The sequence below is a fragment of the Episyrphus balteatus genome, chromosome 2 (genome assembly GCF_945859705.1).
Source record: "Episyrphus balteatus chromosome 2, idEpiBalt1.1, whole genome shotgun sequence".
In the NCBI taxonomy this organism is placed as follows: domain Eukaryota; kingdom Metazoa; phylum Arthropoda; class Insecta; order Diptera; family Syrphidae; genus Episyrphus; species Episyrphus balteatus.
Window position 1 is genome coordinate 93466939 of NC_079135.1, and position 21752 is coordinate 93488690.

Genomic DNA, 21752 nt, shown 5'->3' on the forward strand with positions numbered 1-21752 from the left:
CAAACAAAAAAAGTTCATAGAAATTATGAAATTCTTTTTTTAAATATACTTTCATTTGTTCAATGTAATAAAAAAAAAAGATAAAAAGGAGTTTATTGAACAAAAATGAGATGATAAAAAAATTTCCTATTGAATAAGAAAGTTCTCTGTAACTTGAAAACTAAAAGAGATAGAACAAAATAGTTTTCGTCAAACGAAAGAGCGTCCCAAAATTATAAAGACTGCATACTTAAAACTTAAATCAATTTCGTAAAAAATGGCCTTTAGAACAAGATAACATCCAAGCGACGATATGGGGTTCATCGAGTTGACAAAAATACTTTAAAAACGTCGAAAGACTTTTTAGTTTTCAATTTTTCTTGAGCCTATTTCTTCAACTGGATTATGTGTTGAAACGTTATTCATATGCTATTGAATTTTAAACTGAATTCTCAGGCCTTCTATGAAAATGAAAGTATTACCTGATTGGCTCGAAATTGAGATGTATTTTCCCCAAGATGGCACTTCACTATCTTACGTTGAAAAAATTGTTAAACATGCACTAATGTTCACGCATCCAAGATTTTTAAACCTTTCGCACTACAAATAAATTTCGGGAATAGTTTTGAGTGTAGATATTACAAAATGGAACTCTTAGGACTTAAAGGTGAGATTGAAAAAACGAAAAAGGAAACTTTTTTTTGCCCCAAATATTTTCATCGTTTTCAACCGTTTTTTTTTTTTTTTTAATATACATAACATATATTTGTATTATACTTTGAATTAGACTTAGACTTGAATATATGGTTTTATTCTTTAGGAAAAAAATAAGGATTTTAGATGTTATAACTATTATAAACTTTTCATATAAAATATATTGACATAATGATAAAAGACAAAAAAGCAATAATTTATGCTTTTTTTGTAAAATATGACTGTCTTCAAAAATATTCCTAGCTGAAGCTTTCAACAAAGCTACAGATATAAATAACCTCTCAATTTTTTGCTTAAATATCATACTATAAAATGGTGTTATTATAATAACACAATAATAAGATATAATCTCATAACTTTTGTATACAAAAAAGTTGACAGCAAAATTTGTAATTATCAAGGAACTCCTTTGTATCAGTAGTATCAAATTTTTCATTAATATTTTCTTATAACGTTATCAAGTAAAACGATTTTAAGGACAACCAATTTTTTCTGAAACTCACAAAACAAATACTCGGACCCAAAAAAATAATCACAACGATATTGACCCGACAACCAAATGTTGTCAATTTGATCACCAAATCGTTAAAATTACAACAGGTGCTATAATTTTTACAATTTGGTGATAAAATTGACAACATTTGGTTGTCGGGTCAATTTCTACAACAGATTTTTTTGCATTCATATATTCCAGAACTCCATTTTATCTCAAAATCGTTTTCCAATTTTATACATGGAAAATTTCTGCTCCAGTAACTGTTTTCCTAATAAAAACAGTATGTGCCCTCAGTTTTTAATATTTGTATCTTGATTCACATCCAAATTTTCGGATGTGGAGCTTCTCTACTCCAATTTCAAACTTACCGTCAAATAAAGAGATTATTTCTTCGCCCGCACTTCACGAATGTGAAAAATGTTACCTGTCTCCGTTTTTCGCTCTCATTTAAAATTACATATATATCTTCAAATTCACATTAGAATCACTTTTCAAAGCCCTCTCTATTTTTTTAGGACTCGTACTCTTTAAGACTAACCCCTTTTCACCATATTAGATTTTCACCTCAGATCTTTTAAATACAAACTGTAGGGCAATAGAGGAAATTGATAAAACAAATTTTGGGACGAGTATATCCAGTTGAATTTGGGGGATAAGGGCTGCTTGAAGAGGAGCTTGAAGCGACACTTTGATATAAATAATCAAACACTCCATTAACAGAAGCCACTTAGCGAACTACTATATAAGTTCATCTAGGAAAGTTGTTTTTTTTTTTTTGTATTTGAGTCTAAGATTATCCTTACCGAAATCGATCGAAAAATCTAAGATAAGTTCATATTTTGTTTTTCAAAACAGAGCAAACCAAAAACCCAAAATCATAATTTGTGAATTTTCACATTCAGCGTCCAATTGTTCCGTTTTTAAATAAAAATAAAAATTTGTATGTGACAAAAACGTGTACGATTCATTATTTACGAGTATTTAATAAGAAAAAAACATATCTATCAAATAACACTTTCATCATAATCTAATAATAATAATTTTTGTATTATTTTCTTTCAGATGTAACCGCACAAATGGCTTTACGACTGCGTCGTGATGTACAAAAGGCATCATATTACGTTTGGTTTTTGGGTGCTGACGAAGCCAAAGGCTTACGTGGCCCAAGAGTAATAAATTCCGTTCTACCATACCTAATTGATAGGTCGCGTGAGCAAGAACCACTTAAGGTTACCTTACAGGTGTCACACAAGGGAATCAAAATCTTACAGGTATATAAACAAACTATTCACCATCGCACATAACTAACCTACCTTTTTTTTTTGTTTTTTTTTGTTATTTCCAATTTTATCTTATTTTTGTTGTCTTCCTTCTTCTTTTTTTTATATTCGACGACAAAAAAGGGTTCATCAAAACATTTCATTCCGCATAGTGCCATAACCAGTTCCGTGCAATCTGAAGATATTGTTGCATGTGTCCTACTACTTTATAATCCGGCAACCAAATGTCCCTTACATGTGCATGCGTATAGATGCGATTCGGAGACCACAGCCGAGGCATTACATCAGCAGTTGCAGATCCTAATCAATCGGCCAGAGAATCAAAAGCGTTTCGAGGAATTGGAATCCAGGTGAGTTACGTTTATATATTATGCTCAAAGCATAGATACATCTTTTATGGTTTAGACATTTTTGTTGTTGTAAGTTTGTAACCCATCGAGTGAAAGTGATAAAAAAAAACAACCCACACACACAGATATAAAAAAAAAAATTAAAATGCAGAAAATATATAAGGAACAAAAAAAAGCGAACCTACAACTTGTTCACAAAGAGGAAGCTAACAAGCTTTCAGCAATGGACCGTAAATATATTGAACGCCATAAAGTGTGACAAGTAATAATGAATTTTTTTTTTGTCAATTAATTTTATTTTTTCTTGTGTACCTTTTCATGCCGTTAGGTATTACTTTTGTGTAATTGAGATAAGTTTGTTGAAATGCATCATCTGTAAGATGCTGCGATCGGTTGGATTAAAATAAAGCGACATTGCGCTTGAATTACACTGAAAGAATATATGTACCTGTAAAACCATTTCAAGGTTTCAAGGCTTTCTGTCATGATGTGACAAAATCAGTTAAACAGGTGTATGGATCTTATTTATGACTGATTTATCCATCAATTGCCAGACGCAACACTTCTTTAACAGCTTCCAAGCAACTTCATTGAAGAATTGGGTAGAACCTTGCAATTGGCAACGAAGCTTTAAAAACTGGCGATGCTTTTTTAAGTTCCACGATTATTGAAAAATGTTGGCTATCGTTGTTTTTGTTCAAAGCCTAAACAGATTTCATAAATACCTCGCATGCCTACCTACGTACCTACTTATATTTCGACAATATCTAGCCATAATGTATTCAATTTTAGGGAGTCAAATACTGTGAGCCATCAAATACCAAGTTCGAATTTTAGCGGGGTACAAAATGTTTTCTTTTTACATCACATGTTACCAATATAAATAAGTTTAATTGAAGATTTAGTGAAATGAAACCATTCGTCTTCATCTTGCATTTGCCAAAATTTTCTGCTTCGGTAAAACTTCTTTTGATCTTCTTTAAGACTATAAGCTTTACCGAATTTGTAATTCTTTATTTAAAAGCTGAAATTTTAGTTTAGAGGTAAGTGTTCTTTTGGAAACAAGAGTTTTTTTTAAGTCAAGCATCACTGTTTTTTTTAATTGTCCATAACTTTTTTGATGATGGCGGCTCTGGAAGTTCATGTCAGTCCACGTGTAAACATTCTTGTTTAATTTAATTTTCCTTTTGGAATATTTTTTTATAAAATTTGATTCAATTCAATACATGCTTTATAACATACTTTAGAATTTTTGGTTTGAATAAAAAAAATCCTATAAAAAGCGTTTTTTTTTTTGGAGCATCATGAGTGGTCTAACCCATTTTTGTGGAAACCTAACAAATTTGAATGAGTCAAGAAAGCCACAAGAAGAGAACACTATAGGAGTAGGTATTCTCTTTTGCAAAAAGCTATTTGGTACAAATTCGTACTTTTCTCGATAATTACTCACTAGCTGTACAAAACAGTCAATAAGCTGATACTTACACTTACAGTTCACCGTTCCATCTAGATCAACTTGGGATGCTGACCAATTTTTGAAGCATGAATCTATATTGTTTTTTGTAAAGCTGATTTGGCTCAAAAACCGTAACAATTGAATCTCTCCTTCCGTCTTCCCAACAACTTACCTATCTTGGCTCAAGGAAACCAATTCAACATACTCCGCATCTACCTGCGATTGTTGATCATCTCTTAAGCCTTACATTCGGCCTTATAATTAACTAGTGATATATCTCATAGTTGAATTTTATATCATTGGTAGATTGGCCATTGTTTAAATAGAATCCATGCCTGTGAATGTTGCAGTTGTTTTGTGCATTTTCAACATTGCTTATACAATACAATATGAGTAGTGTGTTTTTGAGAGTTCTGGACCCTCCCAACCTCCCAAGCTCTAGTACAAAAATTTGTATGGAAAGTATAGGTAATCTACTACATTTAATGGTGACTATTACCAAATTTTGGGAGGTATTTTTTATGTGTTTTATAACAGATTCCGTGGTAATTGATAAACCAGCGGCTGTGTGTAGCATCTAAAACCAGAAGAAAAAGAGGAAGAATGACAAAAAAATCTATATTTAGATCTTTATGAGGGAGTTTCATACTTCCAATTAGACAATACCTTTACATTGATTGAAAGAGAAGGCTAATCATATATGCACACATACACTTACAATCCATGCAACCCAATCTATTACTTTTTTTTTTTTAGGTGAGCACAGCTCAAAGAAATCCAACTAGAAAAGTGTATCCCACAACCAATTTATCACTGGAAATCCAATCCCACAACCAATATTCCAATGAAAATACAAATGGTTCTAGAAATCCAACCAGTGACAATTATTCCCAATTGGAATTTCTGAACTTACTCTAACATCGGTGCACACATCATTTTTGTATTGGGTGGAGTGGGAGTGACATAGATTTTGAATTGGATGGAGTACGAGCTACCCAACCAAATAAGCACTATTCCAACAAGAATTTAATTTTTACATGGAAATACAACCGGTACCAAGCACAAATCAAAGAAATCCAGCTAGAAAAGTGTATCCCACAACCAATTTATCACTGCAAATCCAATCCCACAACCAATAATTTCATTGAAAATACAAATGGTACTAGAAATCCAACCAGAAAATTATTCACAATTCTTGGTGGCTGCGTGTAGTATCTTAAACAAGAAGAAGAAGAGCAAAACGGGAGGAGTTTGATACTTCCAATTAGAAAATTCATTGTCTTTGATTTCAAAAAGTAGAAAATTATATAGGGATCCATGCACCTGCAATCTATGCAGAGACATCTATTTGTTTCTTCTTTTTTTTTTTTTTTGTGATGGACCAATAGTTTTATTGAAAAGAAATTGTGAACTTATGTATCGACATGAACGATCATGCTCGTTCTATCTAAAATATCCAAGTTCAATATTAGCGTTGCATGTTGTCACATAAGGAAAATCAAATAGGATCATCTCTAATAGATATATAAACATTTTTGTTGGGGATAATATTATGATTTCGGTGATGTGGTGGGGGAAGTGTCAATATAATGTACCTGTGTATGGGGTGCGCGATCATTTTATTACGGTCTTACATTTTATTAGTTTAAAGCGGTTCAAAAGCAGTTTAAAGCGGTTTAAAACCAGTTTAAAGCGGTTCAAAAGCAGTTACAAGCGGTTTGCTCTGAACGTCGTTTTTCGGGTTATAAACGCCACGTTTTGGGTTATGTTTAGGTTCTGAACTCCGGGTTTCGGGTTATGAACGCCACGTTTCGGGTTATGTTTGGGTTCTGAACATCGGGTTGTAAGCATCGTTTTGGGTTTTTAAACGTCGTTTTTGGGTTATGAAAATCGTGTTTGGGTTCCAGTAGCAAAAGTTGAACTGCATATAAATGAAATCTAAGAAAGAATAAAAACACAAGTTTTTTTTCTTTTTTTTAATTGATTTTATTGTTTATAATGTTTCAAGTTAATAACTAAAATTAAATACAAAATTGAGAAATCTTCTTTCTTTTTATAATAACAACTTGCTTATTTATTATAGGGAAATAATCGTCTTATCATATAAACTTAAAAATATTTCTTATAACATAAACTATTATTTTATATCTTAAGTCTACGTAAAATAATATTCTTCTACTCGCTTGTTACCCCACGCTAAGGTTTTATATGAATTTGGAATAACAAATCTTTTATCATCATCATAAGTGAGAGTGATTTTATTTATTAATTGGGTATATATAAAATGTTTATTACTTCTAAAACAATGCATCGTTTTTAATAAGGATTTGGATGGGGTATTTATACATTCTCTAAAATCATTTAAAGTTACTTCGTTAGCAACAATATTCTTTTTGATTCCTTTTATTTTCTTTACTATATCGTCTTCAGTTACAATGCAATATGACTTGGATTTAGTACCTACAAATTCTAGTAATAGTTTTCCTGAACACTCATCTTTAAACTTCCCTAAAACTTTCTTGTTCACTCTTGGAATGTTGTATTGATTTACCTCTGGGTAATCGCTAGTATCAAAATAGTCTATATTTTTATTTATATCATCATACAAATCCCTTGTTTCAAATTCATAAATGAATGAATCTGTGTCCGTATATAAAAGGTTTAACTTTTCCCCATATTTCACTTTCATAAAATTATAATGGAAATCATACATTAATGTTTTAGATAAATCCAGAACAGAAAACCCAACATAAATAGGCTTGTCATATTTAACCTTTAATCGGTTCATTTGAATTACTACTAAGTCTTCATGTATTATTGACCGGCTATGAAAATTAGGTTTACTAATCAAAGAATTAGCTCCGAGACGTTTTCCAACACTATCCCATTTGGTAATAAGCTTTACATCTACTCTCTTATCAACATTCTCCATTGTTTTTCCAAAAACACTGTTGTTCATCAGTTTATAAAAATCTTTTTCGAAATCATTAGTTGATAGAGTCCTCAAGTGAGTATTAAGATCGATATACGATTTTAGCCAAGCGCTCTGGTTGAATTCCAGCACCTTATGGACTTTTTTCAATATAAGACCATTTGAAAGACATTGCTTTAAATTTCGATAATGAATTACATATCGTGTTTTATCAAACTCATTTGCAATTAGTTTTGTATTCTTCGAGTTTTTATATGGAGGTTTCAAGTTTTCAGGGCAAAATGGTAAGTCGTTATGCAGATCATGTAAATAATCAGGATATTCTAAATCTACACATAAAATGTATCCTTTATTAGAATTATCGGCTATTGATTCTATATCTAAACTGTTTGAGTCTTCATCACTTAGCCATCTGAAATTATTAATTGGTAGATATTGACTCATTGCCCATCCATACAAGTTATTTACGTCGAAATATCCTAAAAATGTTGATTTTTTCGTAGCATCAAAGTTTGGCATATACTTATTATTTGCTTTGGCATATCTACCGGTACATTGGCTTAACCCTCCTCTTATACCTTTTTGTATAAAATGAATCATATCTATATCGGTAAACAGCTCTAATTCTACTTTGGTACTCTTTAGCATTGCATCCCAACTTAACCCAGGTGCTGTATAATACTGACAAGGATCAAGATCATATGTTTTAATACAAACATTGCGGAAATTCTCAAAAATATCAGCTAGGAGCATCACATCTGTTTTTAAATAAACATCACTGTATTCTCCTAATGTTTTCATATTAAATGTGCTCCATACTATCTGAGCATGTGAATAATCTTCGTCTGTTATATCTGAGGAATTTAAAGTGCTATAAAAAGCAGACTTGGGAGGTAGTTTTGTTTCTTTCAATTTTTCAGCTGATAAAACATATTCATATGGGAAAACTCCTTTTTTCATGACCAAATTAAATTCTTCTTCTTTCTGAAAAGCTTTTTTAGTTTCAATAAATTGATTTTGATTAAGGTTCTTTGACAATTTGTCAATACTTGACGCCATAAATCTCAACGAATCTATGAATCGTAGTTGAATACTACTATTGTTAATGCCTGTTTTGATGTATTTTGTAAATGAAATATATCGTTCTTTGTTTGTGGGTATAACATCGATTTTTTCATCACTATCACCAAATTCTTTAACAATAAAGTGAGAATCATAACCACTCAGGTTATGTAAAATAATAGGAATAAAATCAGGTATTTGATATTTTAAATTGCATTCCGAATGAGCTGCACCTCGAAATTGTCCACTTAAATGATCATGATCTCTTACACGATTTTCATTGAGGTTATCACCACAGATAAAACATTTCTTAGCATTTATAAAATCAGTATCTTGTTCTTTAGTTAGCGTTTTCATTGGGATTTCTTTTTTTAAAATTGAACTGATACGCTGCGCATCTTCTTTTAAATTATTCATAAAGTTTTTGGTACATTCATCACCTCGGTATAAAACAAATTTACTTAAAGAATCATCATAACTGCATTTTATATAGTATGCAAAGCTAAAAGGTTCATGCATTTGAATATTGTTTGAAAATGATTTTAGAGGGTTTGGTAAACATGTATCAAAGGGCTTTAAGGCTGCTTCAAAATCAGCATATATTACAAAAGGAACTCGCATTTTTTTATTGAAGCTTTTAAATTTTAAACAATTATCAATTTCAGTTGGTAATATGGTATGCACTTTATTACAATCATGTTTCAGATGTTCATTTAGACGATCTTCACTCCAAAAATACATTAAGCATCCATCACATAACCACAATGCACCGTTACGTTTAGAAATTTGACTACTAACTAACCTGTTTAAATTTTTAATCCAACAATAATGTCCGTTTTCCCCATTTTCTAAATACAATAAGTTAACATGTTTTTCTTTTTTCTCATTAGTATAAAATAGAGGTCCAACAAGGGTATTATTTTCCAGCCCATAGACATTAATACTTAAATTATTTAATTTCTCAAATTTTGAAATATTTTTCATACTCATTGGAAGCTCCACATTGTTTAAATTCAGCACTTCAGTGTAGTAAGGATATGATGAAACTCGATCTGCGTGTTGTTCAGGAGGATATAAAGCAGATACAATCGCCCATGCAAAGCATGCATCATCGTTGTTCTTAACATTTATGATGGCATGTTTCAATTGAATGTTCCTTGGTAATTCAATGTAAGATGCTCCACGCATAGGATTGTATTTATTGATATTTATTTCGAGGTATAACACTTCCTGCAATGCCCACCCACTATCACGTTCTTGGAATTCTTCGCTTTTTGATGTGATGTCTTCAGTAAACTTTCGATAAATCTCCTTTAAATCCGTTGACTGATTTATTACTTCATTTTTTGTATTAAATGACTTAGTATCGGTAACTGTTTCATCGCTGTTATCCTTAACATATAGTCCAAACATTTCGAAATTAACTTTTAAAACATTTTGTGCCTGTAGAACTTCTGTTATAAGTTCCAAAATTGTACACTCTTGCTTTTTCATAAAGTCTTTATAGTCGATATGACGATCACAATCTCGAATTCTATAACTTTTGATACGGCTCTTAAATGCGGTGCAGATCACTTCAACGTTGTCTAAATGTTTATTTGAAGCATTAGTTTTATGCAAATTACTGTTAAGATGTCCTTGGAACATAGTTTTCTTGATATCCAATCTACAAAAAGTGCAGTGTTTCAGCTTATTGTTTAAATCATTCTCGATTTTAATTCTTTTCACTTGGATATCAGATTCTGAACTTTTTCTTTTGTTTGACATTGACATCATGTTATATGGAACTGTCATTTGGTGATATTTTTTTAAATGATATTGATAGTTTCTAGCGTTGTCGAAGATCATACCACAAACATCACAAAGCACCGAAAGTTTATTCTCATGGTTTATTCTCATATGACGCACATAGTTATCTCGTCTTGTGAATGATTTTTGACATTTATCACAACTGTACATTTTGAATTTTATTATAGTTGAACACACCACTTCGATAAACTATACTTCATTCAGGCAAACTGTTCTTCACTTGGTTGTTTGAAAACTAATGGTCTTTTGTAAAATTAAACCAAGCTCTTATACATTTACCCCCACCACTTACCTTAAACATTTCATCTATAATCCGCTTACATTATTGTTACTATCTTTATTCTTATTCTATAATTTACATCAAAAACGTGCATGAGTGAAACAACAATAGTGTCGGCAATTACACTTAAAAATATGACCGTAATAAAATGATCGCGCACCCCATACACAGGTACATTATATTGACACTTCCCCCACCACATCACCGAAATCATAATATTATCCCCAACAAAAATGTTTATATATCTATTAGAGATGATCCTATTTGATTTTCCTTATGTGACAACATGCAACGCTAATATTGAACTTGGATATTTTAGATAGAACGAGCATGATCGTTCATGTCGATACATAAGTTCACAATTTCTTTTCAATAAAACTATTGGTCCATCACAAAAAAAAAAAAAAAGAAGAAACAAATAGATGTCTCTGCATAGATTGCAGGTGCATGGATCCCTATATAATTTTCTACTTTTTGAAATCAAAGACAATGAATTTTCTAATTGGAAGTATCAAACTCCTCCCGTTTTGCTCTTCTTCTTCTTGTTTAAGATACTACACGCAGCCACCAAGAATTGTGAATAATTTTCTGGTTGGATTTCTAGTACCATTTGTATTTTCAATGAAATTATTGGTTGTGGGATTGGATTTGCAGTGATAAATTGGTTGTGGGATACACTTTTCTAGCTGGATTTCTTTGATTTGTGCTTGGTACCGGTTGTATTTCCATGTAAAAATTAAATTCTTGTTGGAATAGTGCTTATTTGGTTGGGTAGCTCGTACTCCATCCAATTCAAAATCTATGTCACTCCCACTCCACCCAATACAAAAATGATGTGTGCACCGATGTTAGAGTAAGTTCAGAAATTCCAATTGGGAATAATTGTCACTGGTTGGATTTCTAGAACCATTTGTATTTTCATTGGAATATTGGTTGTGGGATTGGATTTCCAGTGATAAATTGGTTGTGGGATACACTTTTCTAGTTGGATTTCTTTGAGCTGTGCTCACCTAAAAAAAAAAAAGTAATAGATTGGGTTGCATGGATTGTAAGTGTATGTGTGCATATATGATTAGCCTTCTCTTTCAATCAATGTAAAGGTATTGTCTAATTGGAAGTATGAAACTCCCTCATAAAGATCTAAATATAGATTTTTTTGTCATTCTTCCTCTTTTTCTTCTGGTTTTAGATGCTACACACAGCCGCTGGTTTATCAATTACCACGGAATCTGTTATAAAACACATAAAAAATACCTCCCAAAATTTGGTAATAGTCACCATTAAATGTAGTAGATTACCTATACTTTCCATACAAATTTTTGTACTAGAGCTTGGGAGGTTGGGAGGGTCCAGAACTCTCAAAAACACACTACTAATATGTCATTTGTTTTCCAGGACCAGAGAGTACCCGTAAGTAAATTTTATATGATTACTCAATGAAAGCACAATTATCTAATAGGTTAGCTGTTTTTAACCACACTTGGTATAATTTTCATTGATAAATACAACAAATATTAGGTAACGAAATTTCCTCCATGGCTTCTCCCAAACTCTTCATTCCGCGAACTTTGTCTCCTCGACTATTTACTACATTATGTATATTGGCCCAAAAAGTGAAAATTTTCAAAATTATTTTTGTTAGTTTTTCGGGCTGGGAAACATAAATAAAATGCACGACTGTGTCGAACGTGCTTACTCTTGCAGTTCAAAACACTTTCATGTTAGTTCACTTGTAGATTTTAAGAGCTGCCTCTATATACATTTTAAAGAAATTTGTTGATGTTGGGGAAGAGCCGAAATTTAGGGCAAAATTTTGTTAATGAAAAAAAATTTTTTTTTATTTGACTTTTTTGAGAAAAACTAAAAATGCAGTTTTATTTCAATTACTTTGAATATTACAGCTGCAAAGTTTAATCAAAATCGTTTGAGCTGTTTTCGAGTAATTAGCTTTAACTGGAAAAATTTGTATGAAGGTACACTTTTTAAGCGAAATATAAAAAAAAAAAACAAAAAAATCAACTTTCAGAATTCTATAAAAATCATCTGTACCAAATTTGAAGAAAATCCGTCTACCTGTTTAGGCTGTGAAAATATGTACAGATGGACGCACAGACGCACTATGGGACCAAACGATGTAAATCATCTCAAAATTCCATAACTTTTTTGTTTCTCAATATTTTTTTTTGAAATTTCGCACAAATTACACATTGTATGCTTCAACATGTAATAAAAATTAGAACTACAATATTATGTATGTATTTATTATAATATTTTCAAAAACAAAAATTATGAAAAATAGCTCAAATTCATCAATTAATGGCTTTATTCATATACAAAATTATATTTTAAGTCGTTGTAATTTGTGTTAAATATAAGTGAAGTTATCCTGGATATAATATATTTTGATAAGAAAGCAAAAATTAAAAGATTATAAATTCAAAAAAAATCATACGAAGGAAAGATAATTTAAAATTTATTGTAGGTAGAATTTATTTTATAAGTAAGAAAAGAAAGAAAAAATGTGAAAGGGATAAGTATCTAAAAACGTAGAGACTAAATTAACCATTTTCTTAATAAAATAAAAATTATTGTGTATTTTATAAAACGCAAACAACAGAGAAGGGTCGAAGAGGAAAAAAGTATTAAAACGAAATAGAATATGAAAATAATTTATATTTTATAGAGAAGACTTTTTAAATAAAACAAAAGCTTGAGATAAGAATTAAAATAGCGTAAAAAATTAAAGTTTAAAAAAATGGGATGAAATAAAATCAAATCTGCAGATTTTGATTTGCGGCAGAAAATGGAACTTGAAATCCGTTCAGAATGTCAAGCTTCTTGGGAATTAACTTTATAGGGGATCCTAAAATACATACATATATCAAATTCTTACCATTTTCGATTAAATGCGCTTCTTCTGAAATTTCGAAAAATTCCTACTTTGAAACAGGGGAAGTTCATAATTGATTTTTGTGTTTACAAACGTTCACTAAAATATTGGTAAATAAGAATCAATTATTTAATCAAAACATTATTTATTTTGTTCGCCATATCACTACAAATTAGTTAGCAGTTTTAATGAAACTCAATTTCTTACTTTTACTTTAGAGCAACACCCTAAAAAATAAATTGTACATTTTGAAACTGCTTTATCATTTTTATAACTTGCCTAGTTATCACAGTTTTCAAAAAAAAGTATCAAAAATTCGGAAATTGAAGTTAGGATGAAAGATACTATAATTTGAATTCAACAAAACAAGTTTTTTCAGAGCAAAAAAAAAACAATAAAAAACATAGGCTTTTGTTTAACTAATTTGTTGCGAAATAATTTTTTTTTATTTTTCAATTGTTCCTAATTGTTAATTATTGTTTTAGGGACAGATTTGTAAAAAAACAAAAATAAATTATGAACAGGGGAAGCAAAATACTTTATTAAAGTAGGAATTTCTAGAAATTTCACAAGAAGTGCATTTAATAGAAAACCGTAAATATTTGGGATAAACAAGTTACCAAATTTTAAGAGCCATTTAAATCAGAATATTTCATTTGAATCATTAATTTTGAGACACCCTGTAGATGACAGTAAAAAAAAGATTTGCAAACATTTTTGGAAAATTTTTATTTTATACATTTTTGACCGTAAATAAAAATGGCGCAAATATGCGCAAAATTTTATTTTTAATCCCTAATTTTGAGTAATATGAGATTCTAAATTCATTCATAACTCGACATCGGCAGTCGTCCGCAAAGGAGAAATCTACAATTGAAAATTAAAGTTGGCCGAATTACTTCCCATTAATTGTTATTTTTTTTTAAACAATCAATTTAAAGTACATTCAAAAACAAATGATTTATTAATTTAGGATTTATAAAGTAGAGATTCTAACCTTTTTATTGATATACAACACTTATAAGGTTTCTTCAAAAACATCTGAGAAAACTAAGTTTAAACTGTTATATAAAATAGGACGAAAAACAATAAAAATTGAAATGTAAGGTTCGAGACTCATTTTAAGTACTTTAATCCAAAATGTATTAAAAACAATGTATGCTATCATACTTGTGCACATTACTATTATGTTAAACAATCATTACATTTTTGAAATGATCACATTAGTTAAAACCAATTTTGAGATGGTTTTGGTCGTTTGGTCCCATTATGAGACGGACAGACAGAATTTCGAAACCCACTTTTCGGGTTGGATTGAAGTTGGATTTCTGTCTGTAACTTAGTTCTTATTTAGTACACCTATATCTCATCTCAATTTGTGTGTAAAGTTAAACACTAATTCGTTTTTAAGTTAATTTGTCTAAATTTTACATATTAAACTTCCTTAACATTTTGAAATCCTTAACATTGAAATCTTCAAATTCTGTTAGTCTCTTCATTACAATTTCTTACATTTAAAAAAAAATCACAAAAATATAAAGCATCTGATTATAAATAATACCAGTTACATTTTTTTAACGCGCTAATTTTCTCTCACTGTAGCTTCAAGCTATGGTTGATCCAACCAAACTTTAGGAAGCAAAGATATAAATTGTGATGTAATATCACGTTGTTGGAGCTCTCAACTTCGTAATACTAGATTTATATACATGAATGTGCTACACTCTGGAGTTGCATTCGACTGCCAGCACAGATGCACAAAGATAAATGGAAACAGATACAGGTCTCAACTCAATGCAAAAAAAAAGTAATTCAATCTTTGATTTTTTTTGTTTGTTAATTTTTTGCTTTAAATCTACAGCTTCTTTTAAAATGCACCGCAAAAATGCAAAGTGAGGTTTTATGAAAAAACAAACGGCTGTATTAGGTACGACTAATAAAGTTTTAGGGGGAAACTCTGAACTAATCTTTTCATTTTAGTTGTTAAACAAAAAAGTTAAAACTATTAAGGCCCGCTTAGCTAAGTCCAAAATTTTCGAAAAAAAAAAGCTTAAAGATAGAGAAAACAAAGACATTAATCACTCACAAAATTCGGCTCATCGATTCTATTGTACAGTGCTGTGAAAAATATTTGTCGACTTGGTAATTTTTAACCACTAAATTAATTTGCACAGCATCGTGTTTGAAAATGTTGTTTTTTAGCTAAATGTTTGCTTGTAGTTTTTTTGTTTTGTATTTTTTACAATTCCGCACATTATTGGCACGATTCAAGTCAGGATGGCAAGACTATATTTTTTTTGCTTTCGTATATCCATTTCATTAAACAACACTCTCAACATGATGCGATTTGATGATCATTGAAATGATGAAGGGGAAAGAAACAAATTCTTCAAAATGCCAAATGACTCTTTTTTTTTTAAAGCCAGACCATCTGATGACATACATTTCGCCAAACAGAAAAATCGCGCCACCATCGCCAGAGAGAAGTGTGAGGGATCAAAAATACAAAAAATGATGCAACCGATTAAGGCGCAGCCATGTCTATAAACATTGAGCATCTTTCATAACAAAAATAAAAAATGCCAGTTTAAATATTTTCGGTATTTTTTTTTTTTTTTTTTTTTTTAAGGCAAACAAATAAATAAAAACCTACCTATCGATACCTATAAGAGTACTGAAGTATAAGACAAACAGTACCTTACTTAAAGTATGATAGCAGATAGGTACTTTAGATTGATAGTTTTTTTTTACTTTATTTGAGTCTGCATTCCGGTATGATCTTTATCAAACTGAGTTTTTTTTTTTAAACATTGTTAACATTTAAGAAATTGGATAGAAATTGATGGATCAAATGATGAAAATCGTTTTGTAACCGATGATATTAGAATCAAATATTTCGCCCATTTTTACTGATGCCTTATCCATTTTGTAGACAAAATTTTGTACCAGGTCCAAAAATAAGATATGTGATGTATAAAAATAAGTGTTTTTGGTTTTTTTTTTAGTATTGGAACTGGGTTCCCGAATACTTGGGCATGGTAAACTAGAGTTGGACTCGGTATTTTTTAGATAGAAGAAGTTTGTCACCTAAAGTTTAATGTATATTTTAGCAATTAAGTTTATAAAAAATTTTTCTTTTTTGTTCAAAAAATATTTTTTGTAGTGTTCGTTTTATTTAAATAAGGTTACAATGTTTGTATACAATAATTTTATAAAGACTTTTGTTTCCCTTTTTAAAAATTTTCTTATTTTTTAATCAAACAACAAAAATACTCGTATGATAAATTTGCCATGTACGATTTATTTTTTTAAAAATGGTTGCCACAAAGAAGTTTTCATTTAAAGAGGGGCAGACTCATTGTTTTTTTTTTTTTTTTTTCATTTTCAGTTTCAACTTGTCCTTCATTTGACATCTTATTAATCTTCTTGTATCAGTTGAAAAAATACTCTCCAAAATCGGGGATTAATTACATACGTTTTTGGGGACTTGAGTGAAACCCATAAAAGACTTCAATGTGTTTGATCTCGCTTATAAATTTCTGTGGTGTTTATTGTCAAACCCGAAACGAAAAAACCAAAGGCCCAAGAAAAAATTAATTTAGGGATGTGAAAATTAAAAATTCACGCGAATTGTAAAATATTTGCTGTTCCCACTTTACTGATAGGCTGATTTCAATGATTTGTATTCAGATGCCAAGCAATATAAAAGTTTTAACCTTTATAAGACTTCAACACGATTTTGTTGTTTTACAAAACTGTGAAGTACACACAAGTCCCATCTACTTAAAAACAAAGTATGAAATTTTGTCCCATTTCAAAACTAAAACACTAATTTATAGGCAAATTGTTTAGATTGTGAACTTATTTGCTTATTAAATGTAGACCTTTGTATTATTTTCACTATTATAACTGTAAGCTAGGCGTTTTAGGGCCATTTTATTCACTATTACTCAACTTTGAGAAAAATCTGAAGTTGGCAAACTTGAGAGTTAACTCCAACTCGAGATTAAAATCACAAGTTGAAAATTTGTTTTATTCAATAATTTTTTTCTTAGCTCCCTAGTTCCAAACTAAAAGTTGCCCAACTCTCCGTTTTCAAAATATCCTTGGGATATTTGTGACAGTTAATAAAATAAAATGAAAATAAAAAATGACATTTCAAAGTAAAATCTAAACTTTACTCGGCAAACTTCTGATATTTTCGGAAGTTGAGAAAATCAAAAGTTGATAAAGTTGAGATTTGAAAACTGAAAGCTAATACCGTCAACTTAAAGTGAATAAAAACGAATTCTCAAGTTGAAAATAAAAATCCTCAAGTTGTTTTCAACTTTGAGTGAATAAAATCGCCCTTAATGAATTTATTTTAACCAAAAAGTTTTGAACTTTTTTCATTCTAATTTCGGGGATTAGTTGAGGAAGGTTTAAAAAGTACTATTCATGTACTGAAAAATATATCACCTTACACACCATTTTATATTTTTTGTTACTTTTGAAAAAGTTCAAAGCATGTAGTAGCTTTTTGGGTGTTCATCGGGGTGAACCAAAACAATCAATGATTTTAACAATTATTGAAAAAATATTTGTATTTTGTGTTTTTTTTTTTTAAGGTGAAATAAAACAAATCAATTTGAGCTTCTTAACAGAAATGTTTAAGGGGCTACATTCAATCAAGTAAGAATTCTAAGTCATATAAATAACATTTGAGGTGCAGTGCCCCTACCAGTGGATTTACCTTTTCTAAAATTATAAATTAAAAAGGTCACTGTGGTGTATGTGTACTATTTTTTTTTTTTTTTAAGTGAATACAAAATAATGCTGCCATAATTTTAAAAATAAGGATAGGATAGCGAAAATAAAAGTTGGGCTATCCTGGGCCAAAAACCAAGAATTTTTTTACTAAATAAAAAAAATTATTTTTTGTGATTTATAAGGTGAAGCAATATATGTAATTACGTTATAATTTTAGAATTAAAGGTGGGCGAACGAAAAAAAAAAACTTGGGCTAACCTTGGGCAATCGAACCAGGCAGGTTTGAAACAAAAATTAGCATTTGGGGGTCCCAACTTCACATAGCCTATAATATCGTTATTTAAAGAATGTTTCCCCTCTAACTCAAAAAAAATTGATTTATAATCTTAAAAAAAAAAAACTATTTTCAAAAAGTTTTTCTCCAGTCCCGTAATACGTGCGGTTTGTACCGGAAGCGCGAACGCGGGCCGATGCAGGACAATGCTTCGAACCGGACTAGCGGTGCGTTGCAAAGACATGGCAATCCTGCCCCCTCCCTAAAACTAAAAAACAGTTTTCTGGCTCTTTTTCAAAATCATTAATGAAAAAAAGACCAAATTTTTGTCTGGCATTTTTATCTATTTTTTTTTCAAGCTTATTTTCCCTTATTGAAAATGGAAAAAACCGCAGAAAATATCTGACAAAAAAGTCTGGAATTACCACAAAAGTTATATTTTTTTTTTCTAGAAATAAAACCAGAATTTGTCTGAATTGTTCGGCCATTTTTCCAAAAAAATCTGTCGGTTTTTATCCGATTACTTTAAATACTAGGTATGTACTTACACACACTTTAATCACACCTGAAAAACTGAAGAAAACTTCAACAACTCGTGTTGTATAAAAGTTATATAGGAGTGTTCTATAGAAGTTACTCATTCTGGCAAGTCTGTAGGTATAGGCATAGTTTCGTACCTTTTTTCTCATAAAAGATCTATAAAATAGACTCATCTTGAAAAAGCCTTTAAAATAAAATCCAATCCCATTTTTCTTCTTCTTAATAAAGTTACCAAACACTTTACAATTACAAACTTCCTAACATAAACAAAAAAAAATAACCTAATGATCTTAAACGATAATACCTTTACCCTTTTTTGTTATCTTTTCTAGACTTGGAATCGTTCCTGTTTCAAACGGCAATGGTTCTCATAAATCCTCACTGCCATTTGACCAACAGCAACAACAAAAGCATGCACAACGTCGACATGAAGCCTCTCCAAAACGATTTAGTTCATCACTTGGCAGCGATACCGGCAACAGCACTCGCGAATCCGAATGCAGTGAAGATCGCAACAATTCGCCAATGTCACGTTCCCCACCAATAATCAAACAAAAAGGGGATCTTTTCGATTCATTGGCAGCCGAATTACGTGCAAAATTAAACGGCAATGGTCCACCATTGCTGCTCCCACCTAGAGATTACGATACCGTCCACAGATCAAAGGGTAATCTGGCAGCAATAGAGCTGCGTCGTTGTAGAAATTCATTGATTGTGGGTGCATCCACAACGCCAGCGGCAGCGGTAAAGCAACAAATGTCATCGCGAGGATCGTCGGGTATCGGATCGGATTTGGCTCCTAGTCCAGAACGACAAGATATCAATAGCTCGAGTGGTAAGTTCTTGAGAATAAAAAAAAACTTATGAAACATCTTCTTCATGCTAATATTGGCCTTTTCCTCTCTATCTTTATTCTCTATCTCAAATGTTTGTTCCTTATTGATTTGTTTTTGTTTTTCTCTATTTTCCAACAGAAGATGAACACTGGTCAAATGAAGCAGATAACTCAGTCATAGCCTTGAAGCCATCACAAATTCAAATGGAACGCAAACAGCCGCTGAATCGTAAAAGTGCTGTCCAACCGCCAGAAGATAATTACCTTCGTGATCTTCCATCCAAACCTTACAATCCATCTATGGCTGGTGGCAATAGCAATAATATCAGTGCAAGCATCGGCAATCGCAGCGAAAAAGAACTTAGACCGATCGCAGTTAGGCCATCACAATCATGGAACAAAGAGGATGAAATAAAGCCAATAATCATGCGACCATCCGACTATGATGCTAAATTCAATCGAGTGCTCATGGATAAGCACCACGATGATGCCGCATACAAGGAACGCATTAGCCATAACAACTATAATCCACCACCAGAAGATACCGGTTTTTGTAAATATAAAGAAGACCATCAGCAGCCAGCACAAAAGTTATCATCATCGTCATATGACGCTCACGATGGTGGATTCCATAATCACATCGATAAGATGTTAAAGAAGAAGCTGTCATTGGAGCGGAAGCCAAGCTACAAGGTCGAAGAGGAGGAAGCTGACTATGATTCTGATGCTGACCATCAACACATCCCAGTTCAGCAGCCGGTAACAGCAGCTGTGTCAGTGCCAATGGGTTACCGGAAGGAGAATTTAACTGACAAGCAAAAATTTCAAGAGTACAATGGTAAAAAGGTCAAAAGTTATAATCCAGAGCCAGATCGTTTTGGTAGACATCGTTATGTAGATCCAGCTGATTTACCATTTACCCAACCAAAATCATCAGCTGTACCCCATCAGTATCCAAGCCATTCACCAGAACCGCGTGAGGTGGTACAACAGAGACCGGTTGAAAGGCATAGAGAGCGTCAAAGGCCTACGGAGAGTAATCGGCCTCGAGAGAGAGAATTTTTCTCCCACAGTAATGAAAGGAATCCGTATAGGGAACCGGGAAGTATTCCATATATCGAAAGCATGGAAAAGATGATGAAATCTCAAGCCATGCGGTATAAACAATTTGAAAATGATCCGAAAATTGAGTATCAACAGGAAATGGATAAACATTTGAGAATAAGTCCACGAAAGTCGTTGCCAAGGAGCGAAAAGTCATCACAACATGTCGCCGATGATCATGATGTTGAAAAGGAGTTTTGCTACAGCCGAAAGTCACAGTCGAGAGATCCAAGAGAATATGTTAATCCGAATGTCACGCCTAAAGACAGATTTAAGGATGCAAAGGAAAAGTTTAGGGCTATGGAGCGATCAAGGTACATTGCCGAAAAAAAGGAAGTAAATGCTCAGCCTAGTATGACTTCGTCATCGAGGAATCTTCAACGACGATCATCGATCGAACATGCTGACAGTGGAATTCGTTATGATGATTGGAGTGACGAAGAGGAGTTACCTGTTGTTCATCCAAGATCGAGCAGTCGGGAACAGTGGGAGCAATCGAGAGATCCAAGTGATCTGCCCCGGGAATATCATGAAATGAGAGGTAGGGATATCCCTGATTCGCATAATGATCCCCGTGATTATCATCATCACCGTGATGTGCGTGATCATAGAGAACCACAGCAATATCGTGAAAGACCGATCGATAAGCGTAACGATGGTTACGGTCCAGGTGCCCCACAGCCGATATCGAATTCCAAGAGCCTGTCAAATTTAACCAAGGGCTATCGACACAGTTACGCTGAGCCAGCTTTTGCTAGATCGGGAGGACGAGTTGGACTTGCTGCTGTAAATCCGTATTAATAAAAAAATATTCGAGACTCTATAACTTTTGTGGCAATATAATTTGAATTTTGTGCGAATATCTTTTATTTTAAAGAGAAAAGATTAAAACCAGGAATGGTTTTTGTTCTTTTAGATTTGTTTTCTTTGTTTTTCTTTATTTTTTTTTTTTTTAATAAAATCCACATGTGCCTTAGATAAATTTGAATAAACAACATGTAA

The 21752-nt window shown here is 31.7% G+C and overlaps 1 protein-coding gene across 2 annotated transcripts in view; it reads left to right on the forward strand.

The window, feature by feature from the left end:
* LOC129911190 (ankyrin repeat domain-containing protein 11) overlaps positions 1 to 21752 on the forward strand; it is an 87349-nt gene extending 65597 nt beyond the window's left edge. Inside the window, exons 1-5 of one of the 2 annotated variants that reach the window (XM_055988906.1) lie at positions 2109 to 2146; positions 2252 to 2460; positions 2593 to 2819; positions 19144 to 19646; positions 19786 to 21752. In XM_055988906.1, coding sequence (XP_055844881.1) covers positions 2266 to 2460; positions 2593 to 2819; positions 19144 to 19646; positions 19786 to 21551 — 2691 coding nt within the window. In that variant the 5' untranslated portion in view covers positions 2109 to 2146; positions 2252 to 2265 and the 3' untranslated portion in view covers positions 21552 to 21752. Of the gene's footprint in view, positions 1 to 2108; positions 2147 to 2251; positions 2461 to 2592; positions 2820 to 19143; positions 19647 to 19785 lie in introns of those variants that run through there. The other variant, XM_055988905.1, reaches the window with a different exon arrangement.